Genomic DNA, 24,835 nt, shown 5'->3' on the forward strand with positions numbered 1-24,835 from the left:
GACAATAGTTTGGCAAACTCATCAAAGAACTTTGCATTGTATTTAGGGGTTTTGTAAATAACTGCAAAGGTTGCTTGACAGGAGGATTTTAGCTGAAGAGCAACATATTCAAAAGAGTCAAACTTTCCATAGGATACCTTTTTGCACTGGAGGCAGTTATTAAACAAGATGACGACTCCTCCACCTTTCTTGTGCAATCTTGCTTCACTCATGAAACCAAAGTTAGGAGGAGTAGACTCAATAAGAACTGCTGCACTATTGTCTTGCCCCAACCAAGTTTCAGTTAAAAACATAAAATCCAGATGGTTCTTTTGAATAAAATCATTAATTAAGAACGATTTGCCTGCCAAAGACCTAACATTTAAGAGAGCTAAATTTAATGTATTAAAACCTGTGTCCTGTTTATGTTCGGGGACAGACTGTGGCTGACATTGAATAGATTTTAAATTTAATAGTACATTTCTTGGATGATGGGGCTTTCTTTTCCTTTTACTTATCAAAACATGAATTGATGACTGTGCTGTGGGAGAGTGCTCTCTCCCTGGGCCTCAGGTTGGTAGTGGGATTATTATGGGTACAAGTCCTCAAACAGCAGAAGCCCTGGGTGTCCTAGTCCCTGATTGCAGTCTTGGTGCTGTTAAAGGCCTTAGAGGCCAGTGCTCTGGGTGGTGGCTGGGGAGGCTTAGATGGTGTGCTTAGGGGAGTGGAAGAGGGAGGGGTGGGTTGGGTTGACCTCAGCTGCATAATCTGAGAGTATTGTTTACAATGGAGTCAGAGTGTGTGGGCAGGATGAGTTGTGTGATTGCACTCTATCTAAAATGCAGCTATGTGTACAGTATGTGCGTCACGAATATTGGAAAGTCTTTACAGCAGCACAACAGGGCTTACACTGATTCTAAACCTAAGTCTAAATATAGTATCCTGATTTTCAGAGTATCAGCATCTTCATTTCCTATGGCTAATATAAATAATATTCTGCTGCTGCCAATTATTCTTTCTCTCTTTTGTAGAAAATGTATCTCATATTTCCTGAAGCACGAAGGGCTCTTCAGTTCTTTGGTCACAGGATCGTCAGCCTCTGTGTAGAAATAGCTACAGGCCACATCCATGGTGAGAGCATAGCATCCAGCCTTATGAATCTATAAACCCTGCTAGGCTCACATACAGATGCGCTTCATTACATGGCCTTTGTGGGTATTGAGGAGCTTTCAGCAGTGTCAGAGGCTGCACTCTTGGTGTCTGAGGATATTGAGGAGCTTTTGGAGGAGGCTGAACAAGTGGCTGTGCTTCGGACATTCCTGGGGCTGGAATCTGCTGCAGCCTTCTTCTCTTTAGCAGACTAGTGGAGCTACTGCCACAAATGTGGTGACAGTCCAGCACTTTTCTGTGTGTGTAAATACATTTAAGGGTTGCTTTAAGGCTTGATGTTTTGAAAAGCCTACCTCCAGGGCCATACAAGCACCAATCAGGCTGGTAAATCTTTTCGTTATGTAAAGCATTGACATTGTTAGGTGACATTGGCCAACATAAGTTGTAACAGGTTAGATGTGTCCTATCAGGTCATTGTGTGCAATGACAGTCTGACACACTGGGGTCACAAAAACCATTTTGAAAGTCTGTCACCAAATGTTTATTTTTCTGATAGGACATCGATCTTTTCTGTGACTTGGCAGCAGGTCCGCCTGTTCATCTCAGTCTAGGCCTGTCCACATTTTTTGCTTCACCTTGTTGCTTATTATTGCTCATTAAAACCATTTTCATTAATGCAGGCATGCTGCAGTTAATTTGTGATTTAACAGGTTTTTTGTTCGAGATACACGAAGACTGTGTCAGACAGAAGTTATTTTCTAACACTCAGTCATTTTTAATATTCAGATTTTATAATGAACATCTTTAATACAAAGCAATTTTAGCTCACAATACATATAGATATTAAGCAAATCAGCAGCCTGCTGAGAAGCACAGCATCTAAACATTGCAGACTTCAAATATGATTTATTGGGGATGATAGTGATAGTATTACATTGCATCTAGTAACTGGTTTTTAGGCACATCAGTTTGAATACAATCTTGACAAACATTACAAATATGTAGAGTGTATTGACATTTTTGATTTCATACCACTAAAAGCCATGTTCATATTACAATGTTTTTTTTAATGTTCAAGCTCGACTCACATTGGAAAGTATGTTAGATTTTACAACTGCAACTACACAGCTCCATTCATATTTACAGCACTCTGAATAAAGTACATGTGTTTGGTAAGTTGTTGTAAAGCTAAACGATAGTCAGCTGTTGCAGCAACTGCTCCACAATTGTTTGTTTTCTAACCATAAAATGGTTTTACCTGTAGAAAGATAGCGTGGGGGTGGAAACGGTGGAAGTTTAATTTTTTTTTTTTTGTTATAATTTTAGATACTTTAGTAATCCCAGAGGGAAATTGTTTAAGGCTGCTGCCAAGCAGTGTCATACAATGACTAGCAAGGCGCACCACAGGCAGGGTGAAGACACAAAACAATGACATAAGGGAGGAGTTGGGATCGACAACAAATAAATCCCAATAAGTAAAATTCATTCTTTTACTCAAAACCCAAAAATGTATTGAATTGAACTAAGTCTGATATTAAACTGCACAGACTCTTTTGTATGGATTGCTAATAGGTATTTATTAAATACTACTTAAATCCAATCCCTCTTTTTTACAGTGTAGGTGCTTTTTACGGCCCGTGTGCAGCCATGATCACAGGTCCAGAAGAAACTACAACCTTTGGTTCTTCCCCGTTCTGCTTCACAGCATCGATATCTCTCTCTGAATACAGACACAAACATCATCGTCAGGTTTAAGAACAAAGCACTATTGAATTTTATAGATAGGAAATTCAGCTCTTACTTCTCCTCAAGCATGATGGCTCACAGTTCCGGCCCGGTGCAGCAGCACACACAGCTGTGCTACAGTGAATGTACACCTGATCGAGAAAAACAGTGTTTGAAAAGAAATACTAACACTCTGATAAAAGCCCTGTTTCATTAATTAACATTTACTGCACAATATATTACCAATTCCTTCAGGGGTTCCATTGATTTGGGGTCCACAAAGGTAAACATTTTTAAGAAGAAACGTCTGTAGTGACTGGGGAACTGCAGACCAGAGGAAGCACCAACAGGTACCAGTGAGGACAAGTAACGATCATCCCTGTATGGACACCTGGAAGAAGAACAAACAAAGTTGTAAGTCTGTGTTAGCATAGCATTGTGTGCTTGATCACTACATGTAACCAGATCTGATAGAAGAATGATCTGAAACGATACTGAAACAAAACCTCTTATTTTAGTATATTTTAGTTACCCATCTATCAGAATGTCCCACTGGGGCAGGCTGTGTGGGTTGGGGCTTTTGGTTGTCCAGCAGCGACCAAGAGTCAGGACAAGCAGGGGATCTGTCCTTTCAAGGAGCTGAACCTCCACATACACAGGGTCCCTCAGTACTTTGGTCACAGGATAGTCAGCCGCCGTGTAGAAAGAGGTATAGGCCACATCCACTGTGAGAGCAGAGGCATCATGCTTTATGGTGTGATTTATAAACAAATGGACACTGACAAGGCTCACATACACTTACCTTCATTACAACCCTTTGTAGTGCATTGTCCACTGGCCAACCTGAGTTGTACTCTGATGGGTCCCAGAGCAATAGCAAGAGGAGGATCTTGTAGTGGGAATACTTCTGCAACCAAAGCTTCAACAGAGACGCCACTGTACTTACACTGGAAAAGCAAACTGAAAAAGAGAACTGGTATTATTTTGCTTGTTTGGAACCTTTATTTTAAAACAGAAACACTCCAAAAATGATCACCTACTCAAAGTGGCTGTCTCTGGTAATGGCTCCAAGAGGTCCAATTGCCACTTCATATGAGGAAGACATCCTGTTCTCGTAGATTATAAGACCAGGTTGCTCCTGCAAATGGATAAAAGATACAGGATTTTTGTTTATTGTTTTTGGTAAAACTTTGGTACATTTGTTAAAGAACAAGAAATAAAGTTCTTACCTTGACAATGGAGCCACAACCAGTAACAGGAAACTGGTAGATGGCAAATACTGAATTAGAGTCAACCTGTGTACAGCCTTGTCCAGCTCCCAACAGTGAGATTGCCTCAAGGTCGATGTTAGGTAGAGTGGCATCTTTAGCCACCACAACGATGAACTCTCCGCTCTTGGTGCACTGGACTGTCACTAGTGGAATAAAAAAAGCACTGATAATCTAAAGAACTACATTTTTCTGACATAAGGCAACACTGCATGGCATACCGACAACTGATTCATTTTTACCAGTCTTATTTAACAATGTTAACAATTTTTAATCATGACACAATGCAGTTAAATAACCTGCAGAAACTCACCTGCCTTTCCAAAGTAACACTTTTGGCCATCAAAGCAACAGCTAATGGCTTGACAAGCAGCAGCAGAAATACCAGGACCACCACACGGGACTCTCTGACCTTCTCCTACATCACAGGTCAGCAAAGTAGGCTGCTGTGGCTGTTGTGGTTGTTGTGGTTGCTTTGGTTGTTGTGGCTGTTGTGGTTGCTGTGGTGGCTGTGGCTGCTGTGGTCTTTGTGGTGGCTGTGGTTGCTGTGGTGGCTGTGGTGGCTGTGGTTGCTGTGGTGGCTGTGGTTGCTGTGGTGGCTGTGGCTGCTGTGGTCTTTGTGGCTGTGGTGGTGGCTGTGGTGGCTGTGGCTGCTGTGGTTGCTGTGGTGGCTGTGGTTGCTGTGGTGGCTGTGGCTGCTGTGGTTGCTGTGGTGGCTGTGGTTGCTGTGGTGGCTGTGGTTGCTGTGGTGGCTGTGGTTGCTGTGGTCTTTGTGGCTGCTGTGGTTGCTGTGGCTGTTGTGGCTGCTGCGGCTGCTGTGGTTGTTGTGGCTGCTGTGGCTGTTGTGGCTGCTGCGGCTGCTGTGGTTGTTGTGGCTGCTGTGGTCTCTGTTGCTGTTGTTGTTGGTAATACTGACCACTAGTCGTGGTCCCGTAAGCAATAATAGGAACCCTTGATGGGGTATTGGGCTGAACCTGCGGCTGTTGGGGGTATTGAGGCTGAGCAGGAGGCTGAACCTGCGGCTGTTGAGGGTATTGAGGCTGACCAGGAGGCCGAACCAGCAGCTGTTGAGGGTATTGAGGCTGAGCAGGAGGCTGAGCAGGAGGCTGAACCTGCGGCTGTTGGGGGTATTGAGGCTGAGCAGGAGGCTGAACCTGTGGCTGGTGAGGGTATATTGACTGGAAAGGAGGCTGTACCTGTGGCATTTGAGGAACCATTGGTGGTGAAATGGGTTCCAGTGGCCTCTGTGGGTATGGGGGAGGTTTTGGCGGTAAAAGAGGTTCCCATGGCCTCTGTGGGTATTGCAAAGCTGGTGGTGCCTGAGGTGGTGGAGCGCCCTTGGTCATCCCTGGAGGCACCTGCCACAAAGATTCCTGAGCCTTTACTCCTAAACACAGTAGTAGAGCTAGTGTCCAAATGATTGCACTCCAGCACTTGGCCATGGTTCCAACAGTCTGACCCAGACAGTCCCCAAGTGTACAATATCTGTGTGTTTCTACTTTTATAGGTTGCTCAGCATGAAGTTCCTCCACCTCCAGATCCAAATCACCACCAATCAAGGCTTCCCCTTCTTTCAATGAAAACCTTTTGTTTATATCAGATTACATCAGGTCAATGTGTTGGATGTCGAATGTTCAAGTTTTATTTACAAGTCCAACTTGGGTCATACAAACCTTTTGAAGGTCTTTGTGGTCTCATGTTTTATTTGCCCACAAACGTTTATCTTGGTAAAAAAAACCATGACCTAGTCAGCCATTCTACTCTCATAACAGTGAAATGTTTAGATGATATGCATAAAGATAAGACCTAGATGGGAAACATGTGGATCCTCAGCCAAGCCATGCCAAACTGCGCTTCAGCATACTTGCTATGATAGACTAACAACTGCAGCAGCAGAAAATATTATTTTTGCAAGTACTGTGTAATTAAAAATAAAGGCTTTGAGTTATTGTCAAAGGCGTTGTAGGTGCTGTATATAATAATTTAATGTAAACAAAAACACAATAAACGGGAGCTGAACAATCAGACCATCAACAAAGCAATAGCATGAAAATTTGATCCATTTATTTCCAATATCCCAACCTGATATCGTGAGTTATAATAACTGCAACATAACTGTAGGGACCACAGTTTGGTTTAAATGGTTTGTGGCCTGTGTTTTTTGTTGATTCTGCCAGTAGAGGGCACCTTTGTTTTACCTTTAAAGCCACACCTTTTCCGGTCATCCTGGTCTTAGTTGGTAGGAAGGCACACAGTTTTTCTACCATAGCCGTAGCCGCCACCGCAGAAGTTTTAGTTTCATTAATAGTTTAGTTACTTTGACCGTGCTACTTGGTTTATTTCAGCACCTTTGGAAATAAAGCAACAAAAACTCAATGGACACTGGATTTATTTTCTGCACTACACGGCACGCGTAGATCAATATTCCAACTAAGCATAGAGACAAAGACCATTCAATAACATTAGGTGTTCATCTGTATTATAATGACCATATTCATGCCACATCGTGCTGAGATATGTGAGATCGTGTGGAACAAATATGAAGAAGCTGGACTACTGTCAACATGGTCAAATATGGCTTTGAATATAGCACATTTTTGAAAAAAGGGTAAAAGACGACACAGGAAAACACTACATACTACTGCAAGATATAAATATACTGGTGGTAATAACTAATTCTGTGCTGACAGTTGCAATAAAGTCATAACAGAATACTGTGGAACTCTTTGCAGGAACACAAATCTAACATGCTGGAAGACTCACATGTTATGCAACATACTGATTCAGTTATGGGTCAATATGTTCCTGAAAAACTGACAATTGTTGTGGAAACTTTTCTGCTCTGGTGAAAAATGAAATAGAGACTTCTGCCGGCCGACAAGGATTTATTCTATGCAAAGAAGGTCAATCAAAAACACTCTAGCAGTCAGAATGAATGACAGAGAGAATGAGTAGCCCCCCCCCCTAATCAAGTCACACCCTCTTCTAGCCGGTCATTGACCCATCTGTCTCCTGATTATACTTTAAAGTTCTGAGGTTGACTTCCTGGAGTGTGGGATGCTAGCTCATACCTAATGAAATTTTCCTGGAGTCCAGCAGGTAACAGAGCCATTTGTCTCCCGATCACTCCCGGAGCTAGCCCCCTGGAGCGTGGGACACAGCCCAGGACTCTCTCCACATCAGAGTCTCTTGTATCTTGGGAAGGTCCCAGACATCAATGTTGAATGGCAAAAGGCAACAGGATTTGTTACTTTGATGAGAAACAGGAGATCGGGTGTCCCAGGGACGATGATTAAAGTAGAGGCTGCATATACAGATATTAAAATTTCCATCACAATCCCTCCCTTTTGATTATTCAATAATCACCAAACAATAATAACAAAAGTAGAAATGTAAATAAAGAAACAAAAAAAAGAAAAAGGAAAAAAGAATCTCAACTCAGCACATTCATTCACAGAGTAAAATGTATCATCACAGCAGTTGTCTAGGGGAAGTAAGGATAAGGATTATCTGCAAAATGTCATCATCAGAGTCAGTATCTGAACTGGTTGGGATCAGGGACATGACATGGAGCCAGCTTTTGATTGGCGCTGTCAACATTCACATGGACATATGTGGAGGATTGGATTATCTTATTAGTGTGCACATTAGTCAGCCGTTTCAATATGCATGGAATTAGGATGCTACGTAAAAAGAAAATAACAACTGGGATAGTTACTGTAAAAAAAAACATGAGGGCCATTCCTGGCCCCAAGACTTTAGCCAGGAGAACCGCGAATCATTTGCTGCAAGCGGAGTTCGAACAGCATCTTGCATATGTTTGATGATGTCAGTGATGTTATCATATTCATCAGGGATGTAAAAACAACAAGCCTGGGAATAAAGGTGTGCGCCCCGGTGAGTCATCACAAAGGGCACAGACAAAAGGGGTCAGTCTTTTCAGCAACCTAAGAAGGGTTTGAGAGTCATTACAAGTCACAAACACATTCATTTTAGGATGCTCACTGCAGAGATAGCAGGTCTGTTGGTCTGACATTTGCTTCAGAACACAACAGTCAGGGCATTGTTTACAGATTTCTGAACTAGATAAGATCCCTTCTTAGAGGGAACACAGTGTTTCATTCACTGACATTAACTACAATAAACTGGCAGCAGGCATATAACATTACACTGAACAACTCAGATGAACTTTATTGCTCATAAATTGAGTTTTATAGTTATAACCAGACAATTCTTCTACTTGTCTCAACACTTGAGTAGCATTGTTTTTAATGAGAAGATCTGATCCATGAGAAACACTGTACAAATGACAGGAATGTTGTTTAAAAATGTTGAAGTCCAAATAACTCAATAATAGCTTGATTGTGACTTCCCATATTATTTCCCAAACTTTTGTTTTTTTCTGTTTTGAATTTAAACTATTTCATAGTCATGTGACTACTCTGCCAAATGTCCTTTGACCTGTCTCTCTGCTTTCTTCTTGTCTTAAAAAACAAACTTGAACCCTTGAAATAAAGTATATAATATATATAATGCACAATGTATTTGGATCTTATCACAGTAATTCCATGCTGTAGGAATACATAGTAATAGTTTTCTTTTTTGGTGATCAATCACCAGTTTTGTTCACACATTGTTTATCAATTTTTATTTAGTGTTGGTGCTGTGGGGGGGGGGGGGGGGGGGGGGGTGAGCTCATTTTTACCAGACAAGACATCCTTATTAAAATGGCTTATAGTTCAGCTTTGTGATTCATTTATTCACTTACATGCAATAATGTAATTACCCACTATTAACTTTTTAAGTATTGCTAAATTCAGATCTTAAAGTTTGTACTACTTTGCTCCCCTGCTGTTTGACAACATAAATAGTCATACTTATGTTTGACCATATTGTGGAGCTGTTTAGCCATTTATTTTCAATCTACCGGTACTCCTCTTTTTCTAGTCAGCTGAGGTTATGTGGCTAACAAGTTACACATTCTAATTTGAAAAACATTTTTTCCTGACATTTGATGATTAACATAGAAATATAAAGCAATAATTTATTAATTCTGTCCTAAATGAGATGGTGTTCTGAGGACAGATAGTGCTTAAGTAAACCTAAAGTCATATTAAAGAGAACATATTTGATTATTTTACAGGTTTTTTGTATCCTCCACCCTCCCTCTTCACTCTGGCTGAATCCTGCCTGTAGACTATGTACTGCCTCACTGCTGGTCCTGTCAGGGTGAGTTCAGGGACCCAAACGCAGACTACAAAAAAAATATTCAACAAAAGGTGAGGTTTATTAAAAATAAAAGAAGTGCAATAACCCAAGTACAAACAGAAGAGCTCAAGGAAAAAAAAGTGAAACCAACTTTCCTTGTTTTAGCACAAAATAATTAATATATTAGAAGCACGATGCCTACGTTTCCCACAATTCCTAGCGGCGCTATACACCGTCAATCAGTGCGTCTACTTCGCAGAGACTGAGCGACAGAGGCGTCCGAGGAGATGAACGGGTCGTGCTGGAGGTAAAAGTGAGTGAACGGCGCAGTGTTGTTACCGGCGGAGATGTCTGTGTCGTCCTCACAGAGCTCAGACCCGAGCAGCCGGAGGAGGAGGCCGGCCGAACATACGCAAGGTGAGCGGCCTAAGTTCAACATTAAGCTTTTGAAAAGGTAAAAGTGACAACTTTACATCTAGCAGTCGACTCAGCAGTGCTGTAAATACAATCTCCATTTTAATTCTGTGACGGTGTTGTTCACTGTGACAGCTAAAGCTACTAGAGGGACGGCAGCTCGCTAGGGACAAAAGTGTCGCACATACTTGTAGTGGACAGTCACGTCGTACTGATTAACGAGTGATCACAGTGTGAGTGTGTGTGAGAGAGAGATGTCAGTTTACACACACATGGACAGCCTGGCTTATTATTTAGAAGTTGACTTACAATTAATTTTATTTACAAATAATGAAATGAAGTGCTTTAGCATGGCAGAAACAGAAAGTAGCATTCTTAAAGATGCATCAATGCAGTGAATATTACTATTATTACTAACATAACGATCAGATGTGGATGAAACTAATTCTGCCCTCTGAGATTACGTTCACCAGCAACACCTGGCTTTTATATTTTTGTAGTCTCCAGGAAGCCACGACAGAGTGAAATAGAGGAAACAAAACAAGACTGGGAAAAATGATTAGCTGTAGAAAATGGAGAAGTCCTGTTGTTGTGTTTGCTTGTTTGCTTGTCACATGATGCCAATTGTTTCTTTTAAGTTTTAAGCAGTATAATCAAGGCTGCACCTTCTGTCTCCGTCTCATTGAGACATTGAGGCATTTTTACCCTTTTACCTAATTGCAGTCATGCCTCTGGTCTTTCCTGTAGAACAAATCCAGCAGTTGTTAGGCTGTAAATTAGGTCAAACGTAGATGGATAGGGGACCATTTGTTTCTTCAGTGTACTGTACATGCCTTCAGACGTGATAACACATATATCCAATGAGTTCACATGCATCGCAGGAGTAATGGATAAAGTTGGGATATGAATGATATGACTGGTTTTGTTACTGTGAAGAGTTGATTGAAAATTGTGCTCTGCACATCATGGGAAGAGTCAGAATTTAGAAGCAGTCTTTGTGATATGTTGGTGCATGTGAGCACAGGCACTCCTCATTATGAAGGATCATTCTACATGTTTGTGGACAGGACTGCAGTGCAAGTCGGTGCTAGACCGATCTCAAGGCTAAGACATATTTGACAGCAGCTTACATCTGTTACTTCCCTATAGATGAAAAGTGTTTATGAAAATAAAACAACTGTCATGTAGATGAAACCATTTAGTTTAAACACACCAGGAATGTGCAGGGGATGCTGGTGTATAGTGCTGTGGCTCTGTTAAAGTTATGTCAAAATAAATAAATGTGTTTAAAACATGATGATACACACATGCAAATGATGCAAATTCTCCTTACATGCTACTGCAGCCATTTCTAACCCTGCCCTCTGCGGAGGTTGCACTTCCTCTTGTTAAATGGTGGCCTCCCTTTGCTTGTTAAGACTGTACAAAAAATAAAGACCCTTAATTCAGGATGGCAAAACATCCTAACTGAAGCAGTTCAACAAATAGTGTTAAATACAAAACAAAGACCAAAGCACAAGGCACAGTGAAACACATGGAGTATACTCTGTCAGGTAACATGGACTGACAGAGATGGAGAACAAGGACTAACTCCACAACAAGGCTAACAATGTGTCTACAATGATTCAATCACAAAGGTAAGTAAAACAAAGAAACACAAGGAAAAACCTACCAAAGAGGAAACACAACAGAAACTAACAACAAGAAACTCAAACATGTCTCTCACCACTTCTCATTAAAAGGCATACATGTTTCGGAGGTTATGCTCTTTGTAATAGTGTACAACCACCAGTGTGTGTTCTGGTGCTGCAATAAAGTCACCTTTGAAGCTAGTAAAGTGTAAATCTGCTAGACAATCGTCTCACTCATCTGCTTTTTAGTAATCAGTTTCTTGCTCTGTTGCAGATTCTTCATGCGAGCATGCTCCTCAGGCAGGTTACAATCATGACCACGTCCATGACCGACCGTGCAGCACTCTTCCGTTTAATACAACACACTCCCCTCCTCCGTCCTCACTTCACTCCTTATGTCCTGCAACAAAATGTGTGTCTGCACATGCTTGTGAGTACCGTACTCTGCCAGCATATGTTTGACCAGCAATACTGACTTGTGCAGACATTTATGTGTTGTCTTGCTGTGTTTTAGGCCCGAGCCTTCTTGCCTGTGAAGACAGCTGGGAGGAGATCCAAAGCAAGAGAACCATCCGAGCAGAGAATGAGGTGGAAGCCAACAAACTGGTCAACAACTACAGAGTAAGACATCTTTTTTTTTTTTTTTTTTTTTTACAGCAGATGAACGTAGCTTCAGGTCAAGACACTGTGTACTTAGTGTGAGGTGTGTTTGTGTGTCAGTTTGGTTTTAGAAAATGGAAGAGTCACGTGACAGAGCGGCCGCTGGAAGACCGATCCGATGTTGTGAAAGAGCTCTACTCTGAACTGAACGTCGTTAAACCATACTCGGGTCCAGGTACGCAGGACTGTGCTTGTCTTTGTGAAGGTTGTGTTGATGAGTTGCAGAGAAAATAGTTGTTTTGGGGTCAGAGCAATATTTTAATTGTAACTCACTCCCGTGGTAAAGCATCAGCAATGTAACGACAGCTGATGTTGTCTTGTGCCGTTAAAAATAGAAAGAAAACTAACCAAGAAGTTTAACCCAGGTTTTATTGAACCAATAGGCAAAGATATAGCATGCAGAACTAAGCGGTGCTGCTACACCAACCATCAGCCATTTGTTACATCATTTCCGTGTGTTTCCATTGGCAGTGCAAATGCAAACCCTTCGAGGGCCATGTCACAAATGATCTCTGACTTATGAAAAAAACTGCTTGTGCACACAAACAGGGAAGGATTTGCTAACTATGTCTGGTAAATAGCGTATTTTACTGATGTTTTCTTTGTCCTACTGATTTCAGGTCAGCTCATCACATGTGGAAATGTGGCGTATGTGTTCCTCTTTGGTTGGTGGGTTTCCCTGGCATACTTCCTGGTTGGCATACTGATGTTCATCACTGTTACTGGGATACCATATGGTATGTAAACCAATCAGTGGAGGAGAATGTTAGTTACTGATCATCAGCTCATCTTTTCTTCTTGTCTGTCTTCAGGTAGGCTTTGCTGGAAGTTGAGCTGCTACTTCCTGTGGCCCTTTGGCAACTCGATCCATGAGGTATGTTTTGGATACATCCATTATCCTATATTCTATAATAACAACACTCACAGTAAATCATGTTGTTTCCTCATAGTCTCTCGCTGACTTGTGGTCACAAAAGCAGAAGTTGTTTTTTCTGAATAACAACAAAGTCTGCAACAAATCATTATTGCAAGGTGTAGCAGGTTAGGTTAACACTTAAAACATCACGGCTCAAAATTTGTATGCATTTGTATTTCCTTATTGTTTTTGACAGTGCACAGTACATGTCTGATTGAGAAAGTGATTGATTTTCAGTAAATTAATGAATACCTTCAACAACCGTCAGACATCCTGATGTGTGCCACAGATCACCTAATGTTCTTGATTCTGATAATCAAGCACCCATACCTTCATTGTTACTCTTCAAGCTTACAGTGAAAGATGCAAGGTTTGTCCCCTTTATGTAGTAGAGTTTAAAGAGAAATGTTTATTTATATATGACTATAGCTGTAGATAACTAAAATGTATAATATTATGTATATATGTATCTTCAGTGTCCCTCAGATTTAATGTTTAAACTGTTCTTTGGCGTTTAATGTTCTTTGGCTGTGTGTCTTCAGATAGGAAATACATTGAGACGATGTTGTGAACAAGCACCAGACTGTGAGTGCAATGCAGAGGCGGAGGATAACTCACCAGTTCTGCTGCCTTCACCCACAGAAGTGCCAATCCCCGACATACCCGGACGACCTGCACTCACTCCTTACTGGGTAACATTGCACACTTACAGAAGTATGAAATAAATGTAGAGAACACATCTGACTGTTGTAAAGTCTTTCTGAGTTCGTGATCTCCCAGATCAATCTTAAAACCATCTGTCATGTCAGGTCAGGTATGTCAGCTATGATTCTATATCTGCTATACAATCCTCCTTGATGTTGTGCAGCGTCGTTTCTCCACCTATGTGTGGCTGCTGCTGGGGTATCCTCTTCTAGTGGTTATTCACTTCCTGGCGTGCTTCATCTCCTGGATCCTCGTCTTCACCATCCCAGTGTCAAAGATGAATGCACAGACTCTGGGTGTCATTCTCCTCCTGCCTCCTGAGGATGTATCTGTCTCCACCGTCTCACAGAGGAAGGTAAAGAAGAAAATAAGTATCATTTGCAGGACATCATCCTGAAGAGATGCTAATGCACCTGTTCTTTTATTGATGTTTAGCATCAAGGCTATGAGACCAGAGCACTGCTGTGCTGCTACCACGCCGCCAACTGGTACTACTACAAGTACACTGTCGATGGCATCAATGTGTTTGCTGTCAGTATCCTCTTATAATGTGTGTGTGTGCCTGTGCGCGTGTGTTACATGAAGACCTGTTTTTGTCTTTGACCCCCCCCATCTCAGACCTCCTCCCTCTGGTTATAGTTGCCATGGTAATTGGATACATAGACAGAGAAAACCAATATGCCAGCTCTGACGTCAAGTTTGCCATTGCTATTGGTTCCATCATACCTCTGTCCTATTACATTGGTATGGGCATTGCCAGGTGAGTGGTTTACCTATAAACCCCGCGACCCAGCCCCGGATAAGCGGTAGAAGATGGATGGATGAAAAGAAATAAACTGACATCCTTTTATAGAAGATTTTCTGCTTTTTATCTGCAGTATCTCAGCCCAAAGTAACTTCGCGGTGGGTGCAGTGGTCAATGCCACCTTTGGCTCCATCACTGAGTTGACATTCTACATCACAGCCCTCATCAGAGGTCACCAGGCAGCCAACCCCTGCCTGCAGGAGGTTGTTAAGGCAGCGCTGACAGGCACACTGCTCGGATGCATTCTCTTCATCCCTGTAAGACAACCATCACAAAAACAATCAATGGCAAGGGCAATGCAAAATCCCTCAAGTTCCTGTTTACCTATTTTGATCAGTGAAACCAGAATTCATGTTTGTGTAAACACAAAACAAACTTTATTTATTCATTTATTAAGCTTGCCACAATTAAGATGGAATGACAGAAAAAAGGACAGATTGCGTGACATTAGACAGAGTTTACTGAGCCATTTTTATTTGCATTGTTCACATTCATTTGAAGTGTAACATGCTGTATATCTGTAGACTTGATGAGGTGTTTCAGCACATTAATAAGACTTTGTTTTTCTCAGGGTATCTGCATGATCATTGGAGGCTTAAAGCACAGCGAGCAAAGATTTAACAGTCGTTCTACTGGAGTGAGCTCTGCACTGCTCTTCATTTCTGTAGGAGGTTAGTATATTCAGCACATTCTGTGTGGCATCAGTTTTCACAGGAACTGGCTGTAACCTTTCCCACAAGTGATTTAACCCCACTAGGTGGAGCTGTTTAGTTTATTTCCTTTAACATCTGTGACATTTTAAGTCATTAAAAGAAAAGATTCAACATCACTGTGTCTATGTTAGATTACAAATGGTGCCTGTAACACAGCAAGTTCAGGCTTCTTCAAAGCTCAATTTGAAAATGATTTTACTCACTGAATTCTGTGTTGATAGTTGACTGTTTTTACAGACGTACCCATGCCTTCTTACTGTCATCGCCAGGTGTGTTTGCCCCCACGCTTTTCTCCAAGGCTTATGGGAACCTGGTGTGTGACGCCTGCACCAACAACACAGGGAACAACAGCGGACAGTTTGTCTGCCACAGCTGCCACTATGACCTGGTCATTACCTTATAAACCTGTCTAAACATGCTCAGACTGACACACTGCAAGGTTTATATTTGTTCTTTGTTTTGATTTAACAGAACAATGGCACACTGTTCCAGAACCATGTTGAGTAAGAATTTTTAATTTATAGATTGACCATAAACTTACAGTATATTATAGTATTAAATTCACTTAAAATTGAAACATTTGCATATTCTGTTCATGTAAATTAATGGTGGAAACAAACAAAAGGCAACTCCCAACAAGTCACTGACTTTAGTGTACTTTGCCCTTTTTTTTCCCAGGCCTCTGGTGTACACTGTGTCTGCACTCTTGCCTGTTGCCTACCTCATTGGTTTGATATTTACACTGAAGACACACTCGCATATTTATGACATCCATGTTGGAGAAGAACAGGGTATGGGTCCCCCTCAGTTTGTGCCACATTGCTGATTTACGGTGAGCAGTCTAGATTCAGTAATGACCTCCTGTGTGTTTGTCCATGCAGTGATGGGACACCATGGGACAGTGGTCCACTGGTCACGGTGGAGGTCACTGGTCATCCTCATCATGGCCACTGTGCTTATGTCTGCTTGTGCTGATCTCGCCACTGAGCATATCCAGCCCATTTTAAACCAGCCTAACATTTCTCAGGTGGGAGTGTGTATCTGAGCATGCTCAGGCAGTCTGTACTTTCTCCAGCTGTGCTCACATTTTATCTTCCATCCTCCAGTATTTCATAGGAGTGACAGTCCTGGCTATGGTTCCAGAGATCCCGGAGATCGTTAACGGGATCCAGTTTGCACTCCAGAACAACATCAGTCTCAGGTAAATTCTATTTTTTTAGCTTCTTGGATCTATAAGAACTGTTATGTGCATCTAAATCAATTATTTTTTACAGCTTGGAGGTGGGAAGCTGTATCGCTGTCCAGGTCTGCATGCTGCAGATCCCAATACTGGTCCTATTTAATTCTTTTTATGTAAGACACTCTTCTTCTTTTTCAGTATTAAACGTATTCATATAAATACTATATGAACTGATTTTCTCATCAGACGTAATCTCTGTTTGTTTCAGGATGTGGGTTTTGTGCTGGTATTCAGTGACCAGCACCTGTGGGCCAGCATCTTCAGCGTGATTCTTGTCAACTACATCTTCATGGACGGCAAGTCTGATTATTTTCAGGGTAAGTTTTAAACATGCAAAAGTTGTGGAAGTTAAATCAGTGATAACTGATTACTTTTTGGGAAGTGGATTTATATATTTAAATGAATATAAAAAACTGTTTATTTCATAATATGCTGCCCCCTAATGAAATATATAATGTAGAATTCGAAAGGATAATTAAACACAAATGACATATTTTCTACATATTTGAATGTATTTCTTTAAACCTGTATGATAAATAATGAGATAATTATAATGTTTTAATCATGTCAAGCTGTGATGAAAAAGTGATACATCTTCTTGTACTTTAAGATCTTACCTTTAAATTTGTTTATTGTTTGTTTTTGCAGGCACAGCTCTGGTGGTGGTCTACCTTATCCTCCTCGCTCTGTATTACTTTGCTCCATCTCCAGTTGGCTGCTGAATGGGACCATGAGTTCCAGCCCTAAGGTTCTGTTACACTTCTGTTTCCTGCTTATCAGAAATAATGATTACAAGTTGATGGTGGGCCCTGGGAGGAACCTTGTTAATATTTTGCTTGTTTTCTAAATCTAATCTCAGGTAGGTTGCACATTTTTTGACTACAAATATGTAAATCCTATTGTTGAAGGGTTTATAAGCTAACATGGTCTAACAATGTGTGTTAAGATCGATAACTTTGTAAACTGTGAAGGAAAGTAAAGCAGTGTTTTTGACTTCAGGTGGACATTATGATCCAAAGTGTGTGCACTGATGTTCTCAAAGGTATATTGAGATAAAAAAAATGTGTATCAAGGACCACTGTATGGGATGTCCTGCAGGTTACTGTCATAGGTAACGTGTTGTAATGGTTCACTTCTCTCTTGCTCTGTCCTATCTTTTTTAACATGTCTTTGCTGCTGCGTCACTTTAGCATTTTGGCTACATCACTCAAACGCATGCATGCCATCAACTCTACTTTCCCCTGGAATTGTGTTTGGATACCATTTCTCCAGGGAGAGTAGTGTGGACTTAGTGGCTGACAAAAGGGTGAGGCTTAGATAAGGATGCATTAAAGTTGTAGTAGTTTAGCTTTTAGTTGATTGTTGAGATTGGCTCTAGAGAAAGACTCTCAGCCTCTGTAGGGTCCACGTTTACAAGCTTGGTACGATATCCACTCAGTTGAAATTTGCAATCTCTTTTCTTGATGTGATGACTTAAGTTCTACAGACTGGTCCTTTAATTTCAGTATTATGCGATGGTACTTCTGTACTCTGTGACATTTTCAAATAAAAGTTTTACCCCCATTACAATCAGTCTATGTTAAAGAGCAGAAGCAGCATGTCTGCAACATTTTGAAAAAAGCAGCTGCCTGTTTTTATTGTTTGACCAGACAGAGAATACAAAACCATGTACATTGCAGCCATATTTACCTTTGAGGAGACATTCAACTCATCTCCCAAGAGTTTACGTAAAGTGACATGCACACCATACTGACATGCAAAAGGTCAATTCATTAACATCAAAAAAAGATGCAAATATAAACATGTCAATCTTTAGCAAGGCAGTACATTTCCACAGTGAAGCAGATGGCATCAGAATAAGATAAATATGGCCATGACATGTCAAAAGTAACTGCAGTGGAAAGAATAACAAAATGGCAACAGTTACAATTAACATGAAATAATTAATGAAAGGCTCATGTAACAGGCAAAAAAGGCAAATGGGTGTCTTCATACAAGCAGCAGTCTACAGGAACTGCTGGCGTACCTTGAGCTGGTTTCACACAAGTGTCTGATTCTGCTGACATTTTGATGATAAGTGTCAGCGGACTAGTCACAGTATTTTACATCCAAGTGTGCCTTACAAACCATTAAAAAAACAGATCATACGTTACTGGTTAAAAGGGTTTTGAGACATATGAGATTTACAAGTGACAAAAAATGTGATGGAGAAACAGAACAGAGCTACATGTTCATTTACTATTCAAAGATCTGTAATGAAAAACAGCACAGTGATTAAAATAAATAGGTAAAAAAAAAGGGGTTTAAGTAAATGTAAAATCTCCTGATCACACAAAGCAGGAAACATAAATAAAAAAAAAGTCTCACATGGACAGCACCGGTTAGACAGCTACATGAACACAGTTCATAGTGATGAACGGTGTGCAGAAGGCACTGATTAAATAAATGATCTTGAGAATCATTGTGGAGCTATGGGTATATAAATATGAGATTATGTTATTTTCCAAAGAAAGAATCAGAGGCACATGAAAATTCACAGTGAAGTCATGTTTTAAAGAGGCTTCTGGGTTTCATCTGATCGAAAAGCTTAATGTGACCAGTGAGGGGAACAGTTTTCAGTTTGAGTTACAATCAGCAAAAAAAAACCTTTGAGGCTTGACATCTGAAGTAGTTAACCTTATCCATGCTTTATCAGCAGTGTTCCGAAATGTCAGGGTTTAGTGATAAGTGTTTGAAATTACACTGTTTGATCTAAGAATGGACGTAGCAGCAGCTGACTGAAACTGTGTCAACGATGTGCAATGCATTTACTTCAGCAACAGTGAAACAAGTGTTTGTCTGCCTCTAAACAAACTATAAAACTATAAATGGCAGAGGCAACATTCATTTAACTTTCAACAAGCAGTCAACCCGTTAGCCCCCTCTCTCATGCGCCAAAGGTTTCTATGACTGCATTAAAAAAAACTACGATACACAGGGATAAGCAAAGCACAAAAACATCAGAAGTATGTAGAAGTTGAAATCAGTGTCAATTTTGCCATCCACAGCATGGATTCTGATGGATCTGTGCATCTAGATACCTTTTTAAAAAAAATGCACTTAAAAAAAAAAAAGAAAAAAGTAAAGCACACATTTACATAAGACTAAAGTAAAAAGGCATTCAAAGTTTTCATCTGACATCATCTGGATTTCTCTGTCCTTTCCAGACCTTTCAGTGCCGTTCCATCTTTTCAGTCTCTGTGTTCCGTCTATTTCAGCCGCTGGATTAATGTGTGCGTCAGTCCCAGGCTGAGCAGCTGAAGGGTGGACAGCTGGGCTAAGTGAGGGAACGTTTTCAACAGTTTTTCCCAGGTCAGTTCCAGCAGGCTGGGTACCACCAACCACACTTTGTACAAAGAGCCGGTCCTACGGTTCCCACACATGTTGACTACTCCACCATGGACATACATGCAGCCAGCCTGAGGGAGAGAAACAGACAAGAAGAGTGAGAGTAAATATAGAGGTTTTGTGTTTGTCGTTTTTTTCTGACATGTGATGCACTTAAGGACGTTTGGAAAGTTCGAAGACTGACAGAATGTGGCTGAATTTTGGCGATTCTTTTCCAGAAGGTTGAAATATACGTTACTGACCGGAGTAACCGCAGCACAGTGAAAGTAGGCTGGCTCTGGCATGATGGCAGGGAGTTTGGTCCACTGAAATGTCTGCAGGTTGATTTTCCACAGATCTGACAGGATAACCTCTCCATTATAACCCCCACATATAAACACCTCTGCGAAACAAACACAGCATGGCAGAAGGTTTAAAAACAAACATTTTACACCGTTTTGTCCAGTTATTGCTGAGAAATCCTCCTTACCATTCTTGACCTGAACACAGCTGTGACACCGGCGGGCAGCGGGATATCCTGTGATGATGATTAAAAAAAAGTCAATTCAGTTAGTTGTTTAAAAATGTATTATTTTCCAAAAATAAATAAACAAATGTATCACAAACCAATTTTTTCTTGGGGTTTAGTGACGATTTCCTCCCAGTAATTTGTCTCCAGGTTATATGCATGAATCTGATGAAGGCAGATGGGACTGAGTTAACAAAATGCATAAACACCTCTCATCTCCATGTCAATGTTGTGTTCCAATTCTTCTCACCTTGTCCAGTGGGTACGATGTCCAAGACGTCCCACCCCCTAAAATGTAGATTCTCTGTCCATCATGAGCGAGCTCATGTCTGTATCTGTGAAATCATGGACATATCTTCAAACAATCTGCATAAATATACAGTAAATTCCCCAGAGGTTAGTCCAAAAATCATCTTTTCAAACCAACCTCTCCTCAGGAAGATCTGAGGGTGCATTGTTAGGTTTGAGGTGGGTCCACTCTCTGCTGGTCAGGTCCAGCCTGTGCAGGTCGGTGCTGTAAAGGTAGCCTGTTGTCCCTCCAAACACATAGAGGAAGCCATTGATGATGACCATTGCCTGGAAATGGAGAATTCACATAATTGTTTGTTGATGCAGCTAGATGTTATAGTAACAGAGACATGCTGGCTCAGATCAACACTACACACCTGCCCATAGATCTTGTTGGGTTTCCTCCCTCTGCAGTTGAGCAGGTTCCATCTTTTGTACTGAACATTACAGACATGGACCTCGTTGCCATTGTTTTCACCAAATGGAATCCCAGTGCCACCAAACACAAGCAGGTTGTTTCCATGCAAGACAGCTGAGAGAGGAAATAAAAATGTTACGTAAATGTTTTCTCAAGCACAGATCACATCCAGAGTCACCTAAGCAAACTAAACAGCTTACCGCAAAGTGATTATTGTAATGTGTTAATGATGTTGGCGTTTGCATTGTATGAAGTGGTTTACAAAGAATGCAGAAAAGGAGTTTAAGGAGGCAATGATGAAAAACAAACCCTTTTTTGGAAAAGTGACTAAAATCTGCTGCTGGATAAAAAAAAATAGTTTAAGCCTGTTTTGGGGAGACATTTCATTGAATGCAGAGTATCAGTCTGTACCTCCTCACCTGACATAGAAGCCAGCTCTGTGGGCATGTAACCCTCAGTGCGGACCTGCTGCCAAGTGGCTGTGGCAAAATGAAACCGCCAAAGCTCCCTAAAAAGAGGATAGTCTTCATTCTCTGACCCGCCTGCCTCCTCAAAGTCTGGGTTGTAGCCTCCAAACACGTAGAGGTTGGTGCTGTCTGCAACACAGCGATGTCCGCTGCGTGCAGGAGGAACACAGTGACCTGTGAGAGGAACGATTCTGTGAGTAAACCACATCTTTAAGCATTACGAATAACCCTACAAAGTCTTCACTAAATACTGCCCTCTCTACGACTTCGAAACATTAAGAGAAAACTCTATTAAAACAACATTTTTGGCACTCGCCCCAAACCCCAAAGCTAAGGCAACACATGCAGTTACCTTCTCTCAGAAATCTGTTGGGGATCCTCAGGTTGGGGCAGGATGGGGAGAAGATGCGCCGAGCCTGGAGCCAGCGCGCTCGCTTTTTGCAGCCTGAAAGTCAGCCACCAAACGACACATGGGAAGACACATTTGTTTGCAATTAATATTTGTATTTATATATAGATAGAATAATGATCAATTAACTAAAAGATTGTGTGGAAAATGAATCAATCTAGGGATAATTTGGTATAAATGTATTACAGTCAGCTGCAGCTCATGCTGATGTTAATGGAACATGTATTTAAATATGTGCAAATATTTCCTGGCTGGAAGACAAGGGACAGAGCAAACATGATGACTTTAGAAATCAACCTAGTTTTGAGGTGATGAACGGGTTATTTGTGAGTTGTACTCGGCCTCTTCTGTCCTTTCACCAGTCTCTCATATGTTAATCTCTGTTTAAAGAAATATTAAAACAGTAGCTGTTTAAACGCCTCCCGGGTATTTATTCACTCACTGATTTCTGCTAGCTTCCGTAGCACCGTTAGCTAACGTTGGCCTGTGTGCTGTAGCGGAGATGCAACAAAGCTAGCGTCGCTAACTCACAGAGCTCATTGTTATTGTTATTGAGTATCCGGGTCTACACAAATTCAAAAACCAACGCGGACGTTCTTCTCCTGCAATACTAACATTTAGCTCAGTGTGTACTTTGGTAGTTGCGTGAAGATGCTTTCTTTTACAGTGCAATTGGTTTTGTTTACAAACCTGAGTCGCGGATGGAGGGCCTCCACGACAGTTTCTCAAACTTATTGAGCTGACTTAAGGTTCTGTCCTGTTCGGGAGAGGACATCTTAACAGGACACGCTGACAGACAGGGTTCACACCCGGACCTTAACAAGACCCCGCTTCGGCCTGACGAAATAACGCCGTGGCATTGGGCTCCAGGCTCCAGCTTCACAGCAAAATAAAGGAATAACCCTGCCGACCGTCCACAACTGCTGCTGCCTGCAGCGTCACGACCAGCTGGTCCTAATTGACCAATCAGAGGGGAGGGACCGCTCACGGTGCGTTCAAGATCACATCATGTTTACAGTTTTACAACAAAGTGAAGTGGTACGAGTATGCATTTATAATACAGATAGAACATTAACAACACACTAAAATACACCAGTACCAATCTTTACAGGGTATTAAGGGGATTAACCCTCATGCATTGTTCGCAAACACTACCCTAATGTGTTGTTCGGGGACAAAAACGTCCCCTAACTTTAACGGTTTTAAAAATATATTAGATAAATATATTTTTGAATTTTTTTTGCATAGACCTTTTAATTAACTTCAGTTCTAATCAACAGTAGTGAAAAAATCATTTTCCCCCAGGATTTTAACCCTTTAATCACCAATTTTATGAGGGGTGGTGCTGAAAATTGAAAAAAAAAAACACAAAATGGCTCATTTTTAATAGAAAAGGTGAATGTGGACTGGATTCTTTTGAACCTTTATTACAGTCTTGGTCATGTCAAACATCAGTAAAAAAATTGACTTGATTGCATTATTAGTTTTTGCACAGCACTGGATTTTCTTTTTTTCTCCCTAATGTGTTGTTCGGGGACAAAAACGTCCCCTAACTTTAACGGTTTTAAAAATATATTAGATAAATATATTTTTGAATTTTTTTTGCATAGACCTTTTCATTAACTTCAGTTCTAATCAACAGTAGTGAAAAAATCATTTTCCCCCAGGATTTTAACCCTTTAATCACCAATTTTATAAGGGGTGGTGCTGAAAATTGAAAAAAAAACACACAAAATGGCTCATTTTTAATAGAAAAGGTGAATGTGGACTGGATTCTTTTGAACCTTTATTACAGTCTTGGTCATGTCAAACATCAGTAAAAAAATTGACTTGATTGCATTATTAGTTTTTGCACAGCACTGGATTTTCTTTTTTTCTCCCTAATGTGTTGTTCGGGGACAAAAACGTCCCCTAACTTTAACGGTTTTAAAAATATATTAGATAAATATTTTTTTGAAATTTTTTTGCATAGACCTTTTAATTAACTTCAGTTCTAATCAACAGTAGTGAAAAAATCATTTTCCCCCAGGATTTTAACCCTTTAATCACCAATTTTATAAGGGGTGGTGCTGAAAATTGAAAAAAAAACACACAAAATGGCTCATTTTTAATAGAAAAGGTGAATGTGGACTGGATTCTTTTGAACCTTTATTACAGTCTTGGTCATGTCAAACATCAGTAAAAAAATTGACTTTATTGCATTATTAGTTTTTGCACAGCACTGGATTTTCTTTTTTTCTCCCATTTTGTCCCATAGACTTACATTATAAACACACTTTTTTTGACTGCACAGCCATGGCACTACATAATCATGCATTCTTGATTGTTGGTGGTTTACCCTGTTGGTAGGAGGTAAAATTTGTGATTTTTACAGTTAACAACTTAATTACCATATTAACCCTTTACCTGCAGGCCTGTGCTCATGTAGTGTAGTTTCTGGCTTGTATATGGAGTTATAGGGAGTATTTTAGCACATAATTGTGTGTCTACACACTGTGTGTGTATGTTAGAGAGGAAGAGAGCCATTTGCACACTGATCTTGTTGTCTGTGAGTACACACAACCACAGAGTCTTCATAGTAAACAAAAACAAAGAAAGTGTTGCTATGCATGTGTGGCCCTTTGATGTCTACAGGTGCAGACTAAACAAAACAAAAAGGCAAGTGGTCTTACATGTGACCTTGTGGTCATTTGATGGTGAGAAGAGCAGAAAGCAACATGAAGAGAGGATTCACTTGTGCACAATCTCTGGAAATGATTGTGCAGCCTGGCTCTATGAAGGGCCAGGCTGTGAAGCTGTGAAGGCTACACAAGTAGATCCGTCACTTGTTCACAAGCGAATCCTTCATTCGTTCACAAGTGAATCCTTCACTCATGCACAGGTGAATCCTCTCTTCATGCTGCTTGCTGCTCTTGTCACCATTAAATGACCAGGAGGATGCATGCAAGTCCACTAGTGTTTTTGTTTTGTTTAGTCTGAACCTC

General features: G+C 40.8%; 3 protein-coding genes across 3 annotated transcripts; 1 reads left to right on the top strand and 2 right to left on the bottom strand.

The window, feature by feature from the left end:
* Positions 1-2,710: 2,710 nt before the first annotated feature.
* On the bottom strand, positions 2,711-5,309 carry LOC114437202 (zona pellucida sperm-binding protein 4-like). Its single transcript, XM_028407729.1, has 8 exons — positions 4,396-5,309; positions 4,044-4,228; positions 3,855-3,952; positions 3,617-3,774; positions 3,347-3,539; positions 3,058-3,205; positions 2,891-2,966; positions 2,711-2,809 (listed from the first exon to the last, which is right to left on the bottom strand). The coding sequence occupies exons 1-8, from the start codon at positions 5,297-5,299 to the stop codon at positions 2,718-2,720; spliced, it is 1,854 nt and encodes a 617-aa protein (XP_028263530.1). The 5' UTR covers positions 5,300-5,309; the 3' UTR covers positions 2,711-2,717.
* A 4,237-nt stretch (positions 5,310-9,546) lies between these two features.
* LOC114437778 (putative cation exchanger C521.04c) lies at positions 9,547-17,940 on the top strand. Its single transcript, XM_028408695.1, has 20 exons — positions 9,547-9,707; positions 11,610-11,765; positions 11,850-11,956; positions 12,056-12,170; positions 12,616-12,732; positions 12,808-12,869; positions 13,454-13,603; positions 13,780-13,971; positions 14,052-14,151; positions 14,235-14,376; positions 14,495-14,678; positions 14,993-15,092; positions 15,404-15,522; positions 15,606-15,637; positions 15,813-15,925; positions 16,016-16,161; positions 16,241-16,335; positions 16,409-16,487; positions 16,583-16,691; positions 17,023-17,940. Exons 1-20 carry the CDS (start codon positions 9,638-9,640, stop codon positions 17,094-17,096), a joined length of 2,262 nt encoding a protein of 753 aa, XP_028264496.1. The 5' UTR covers positions 9,547-9,637; the 3' UTR covers positions 17,097-17,940.
* Positions 17,941-17,983: 43 nt separating this feature from the next.
* On the bottom strand, positions 17,984-22,770 carry LOC114437779 (kelch domain-containing protein 10-like). The gene is made up of 10 exons (XM_028408696.1): positions 22,542-22,770; positions 21,795-21,887; positions 21,395-21,616; positions 20,935-21,089; positions 20,697-20,845; positions 20,520-20,604; positions 20,368-20,434; positions 20,231-20,278; positions 20,004-20,143; positions 17,984-19,832 (listed from the first exon to the last, which is right to left on the bottom strand). Exons 1-10 carry the CDS (start codon positions 22,624-22,626, stop codon positions 19,623-19,625), a joined length of 1,254 nt encoding a protein of 417 aa, XP_028264497.1. The 5' UTR covers positions 22,627-22,770; the 3' UTR covers positions 17,984-19,622.
* Positions 22,771-24,835: the final 2,065 nt, after the last annotated feature.

This window comes from Parambassis ranga, chromosome 6 (genome assembly GCF_900634625.1).
Source record: "Parambassis ranga chromosome 6, fParRan2.1, whole genome shotgun sequence".
In the NCBI taxonomy this organism is placed as follows: Eukaryota; Metazoa; Chordata; class Actinopteri; family Ambassidae; genus Parambassis; species Parambassis ranga.

Coding starts and splice junctions, on each gene's coding strand:
- LOC114437202 (XM_028407729.1), bottom strand. CDS start 5,299: ATGGTTCCTCAAATGCCACAGGTACAGCCTCCTTTCCAGTCAATATAC. Junction 2,967..3,057: donor TGGAACCCCTGAAGGAATTG/GTAATATATTGT, acceptor TTTCTCGATCAG/GTGTACATTCACTGTAGCAC. Junction 2,810..2,890: donor GCCATCATGCTTGAGGAGAA/GTAAGAGCTGAA, acceptor GTCTGTATTCAG/AGAGAGATATCGATGCTGTG.
- LOC114437778 (XM_028408695.1), top strand. CDS start 9,638: ATGTCTGTGTCGTCCTCACAGAGCTCAGACCCGAGCAGCCGGAGGAGG. Junction 9,708..11,609: donor GCCGGCCGAACATACGCAAG/GTGAGCGGCCTA, acceptor GCTCTGTTGCAG/ATTCTTCATGCGAGCATGCT. Junction 11,957..12,055: donor AACTGGTCAACAACTACAGA/GTAAGACATCTT, acceptor TTTGTGTGTCAG/TTTGGTTTTAGAAAATGGAA.
- LOC114437779 (XM_028408696.1), bottom strand. CDS start 22,626: ATGTCCTCTCCCGAACAGGACAGAACCTTAAGTCAGCTCAATAAGTTT. Junction 21,617..21,794: donor CAACAGATTTCTGAGAGAAG/GTAACTGCATGT, acceptor TTCCTCTCACAG/GTCACTGTGTTCCTCCTGCA. Junction 20,279..20,367: donor TAAACCCCAAGAAAAAATTG/GTTTGTGATACA, acceptor TCATCATCACAG/GATATCCCGCTGCCCGCCGG.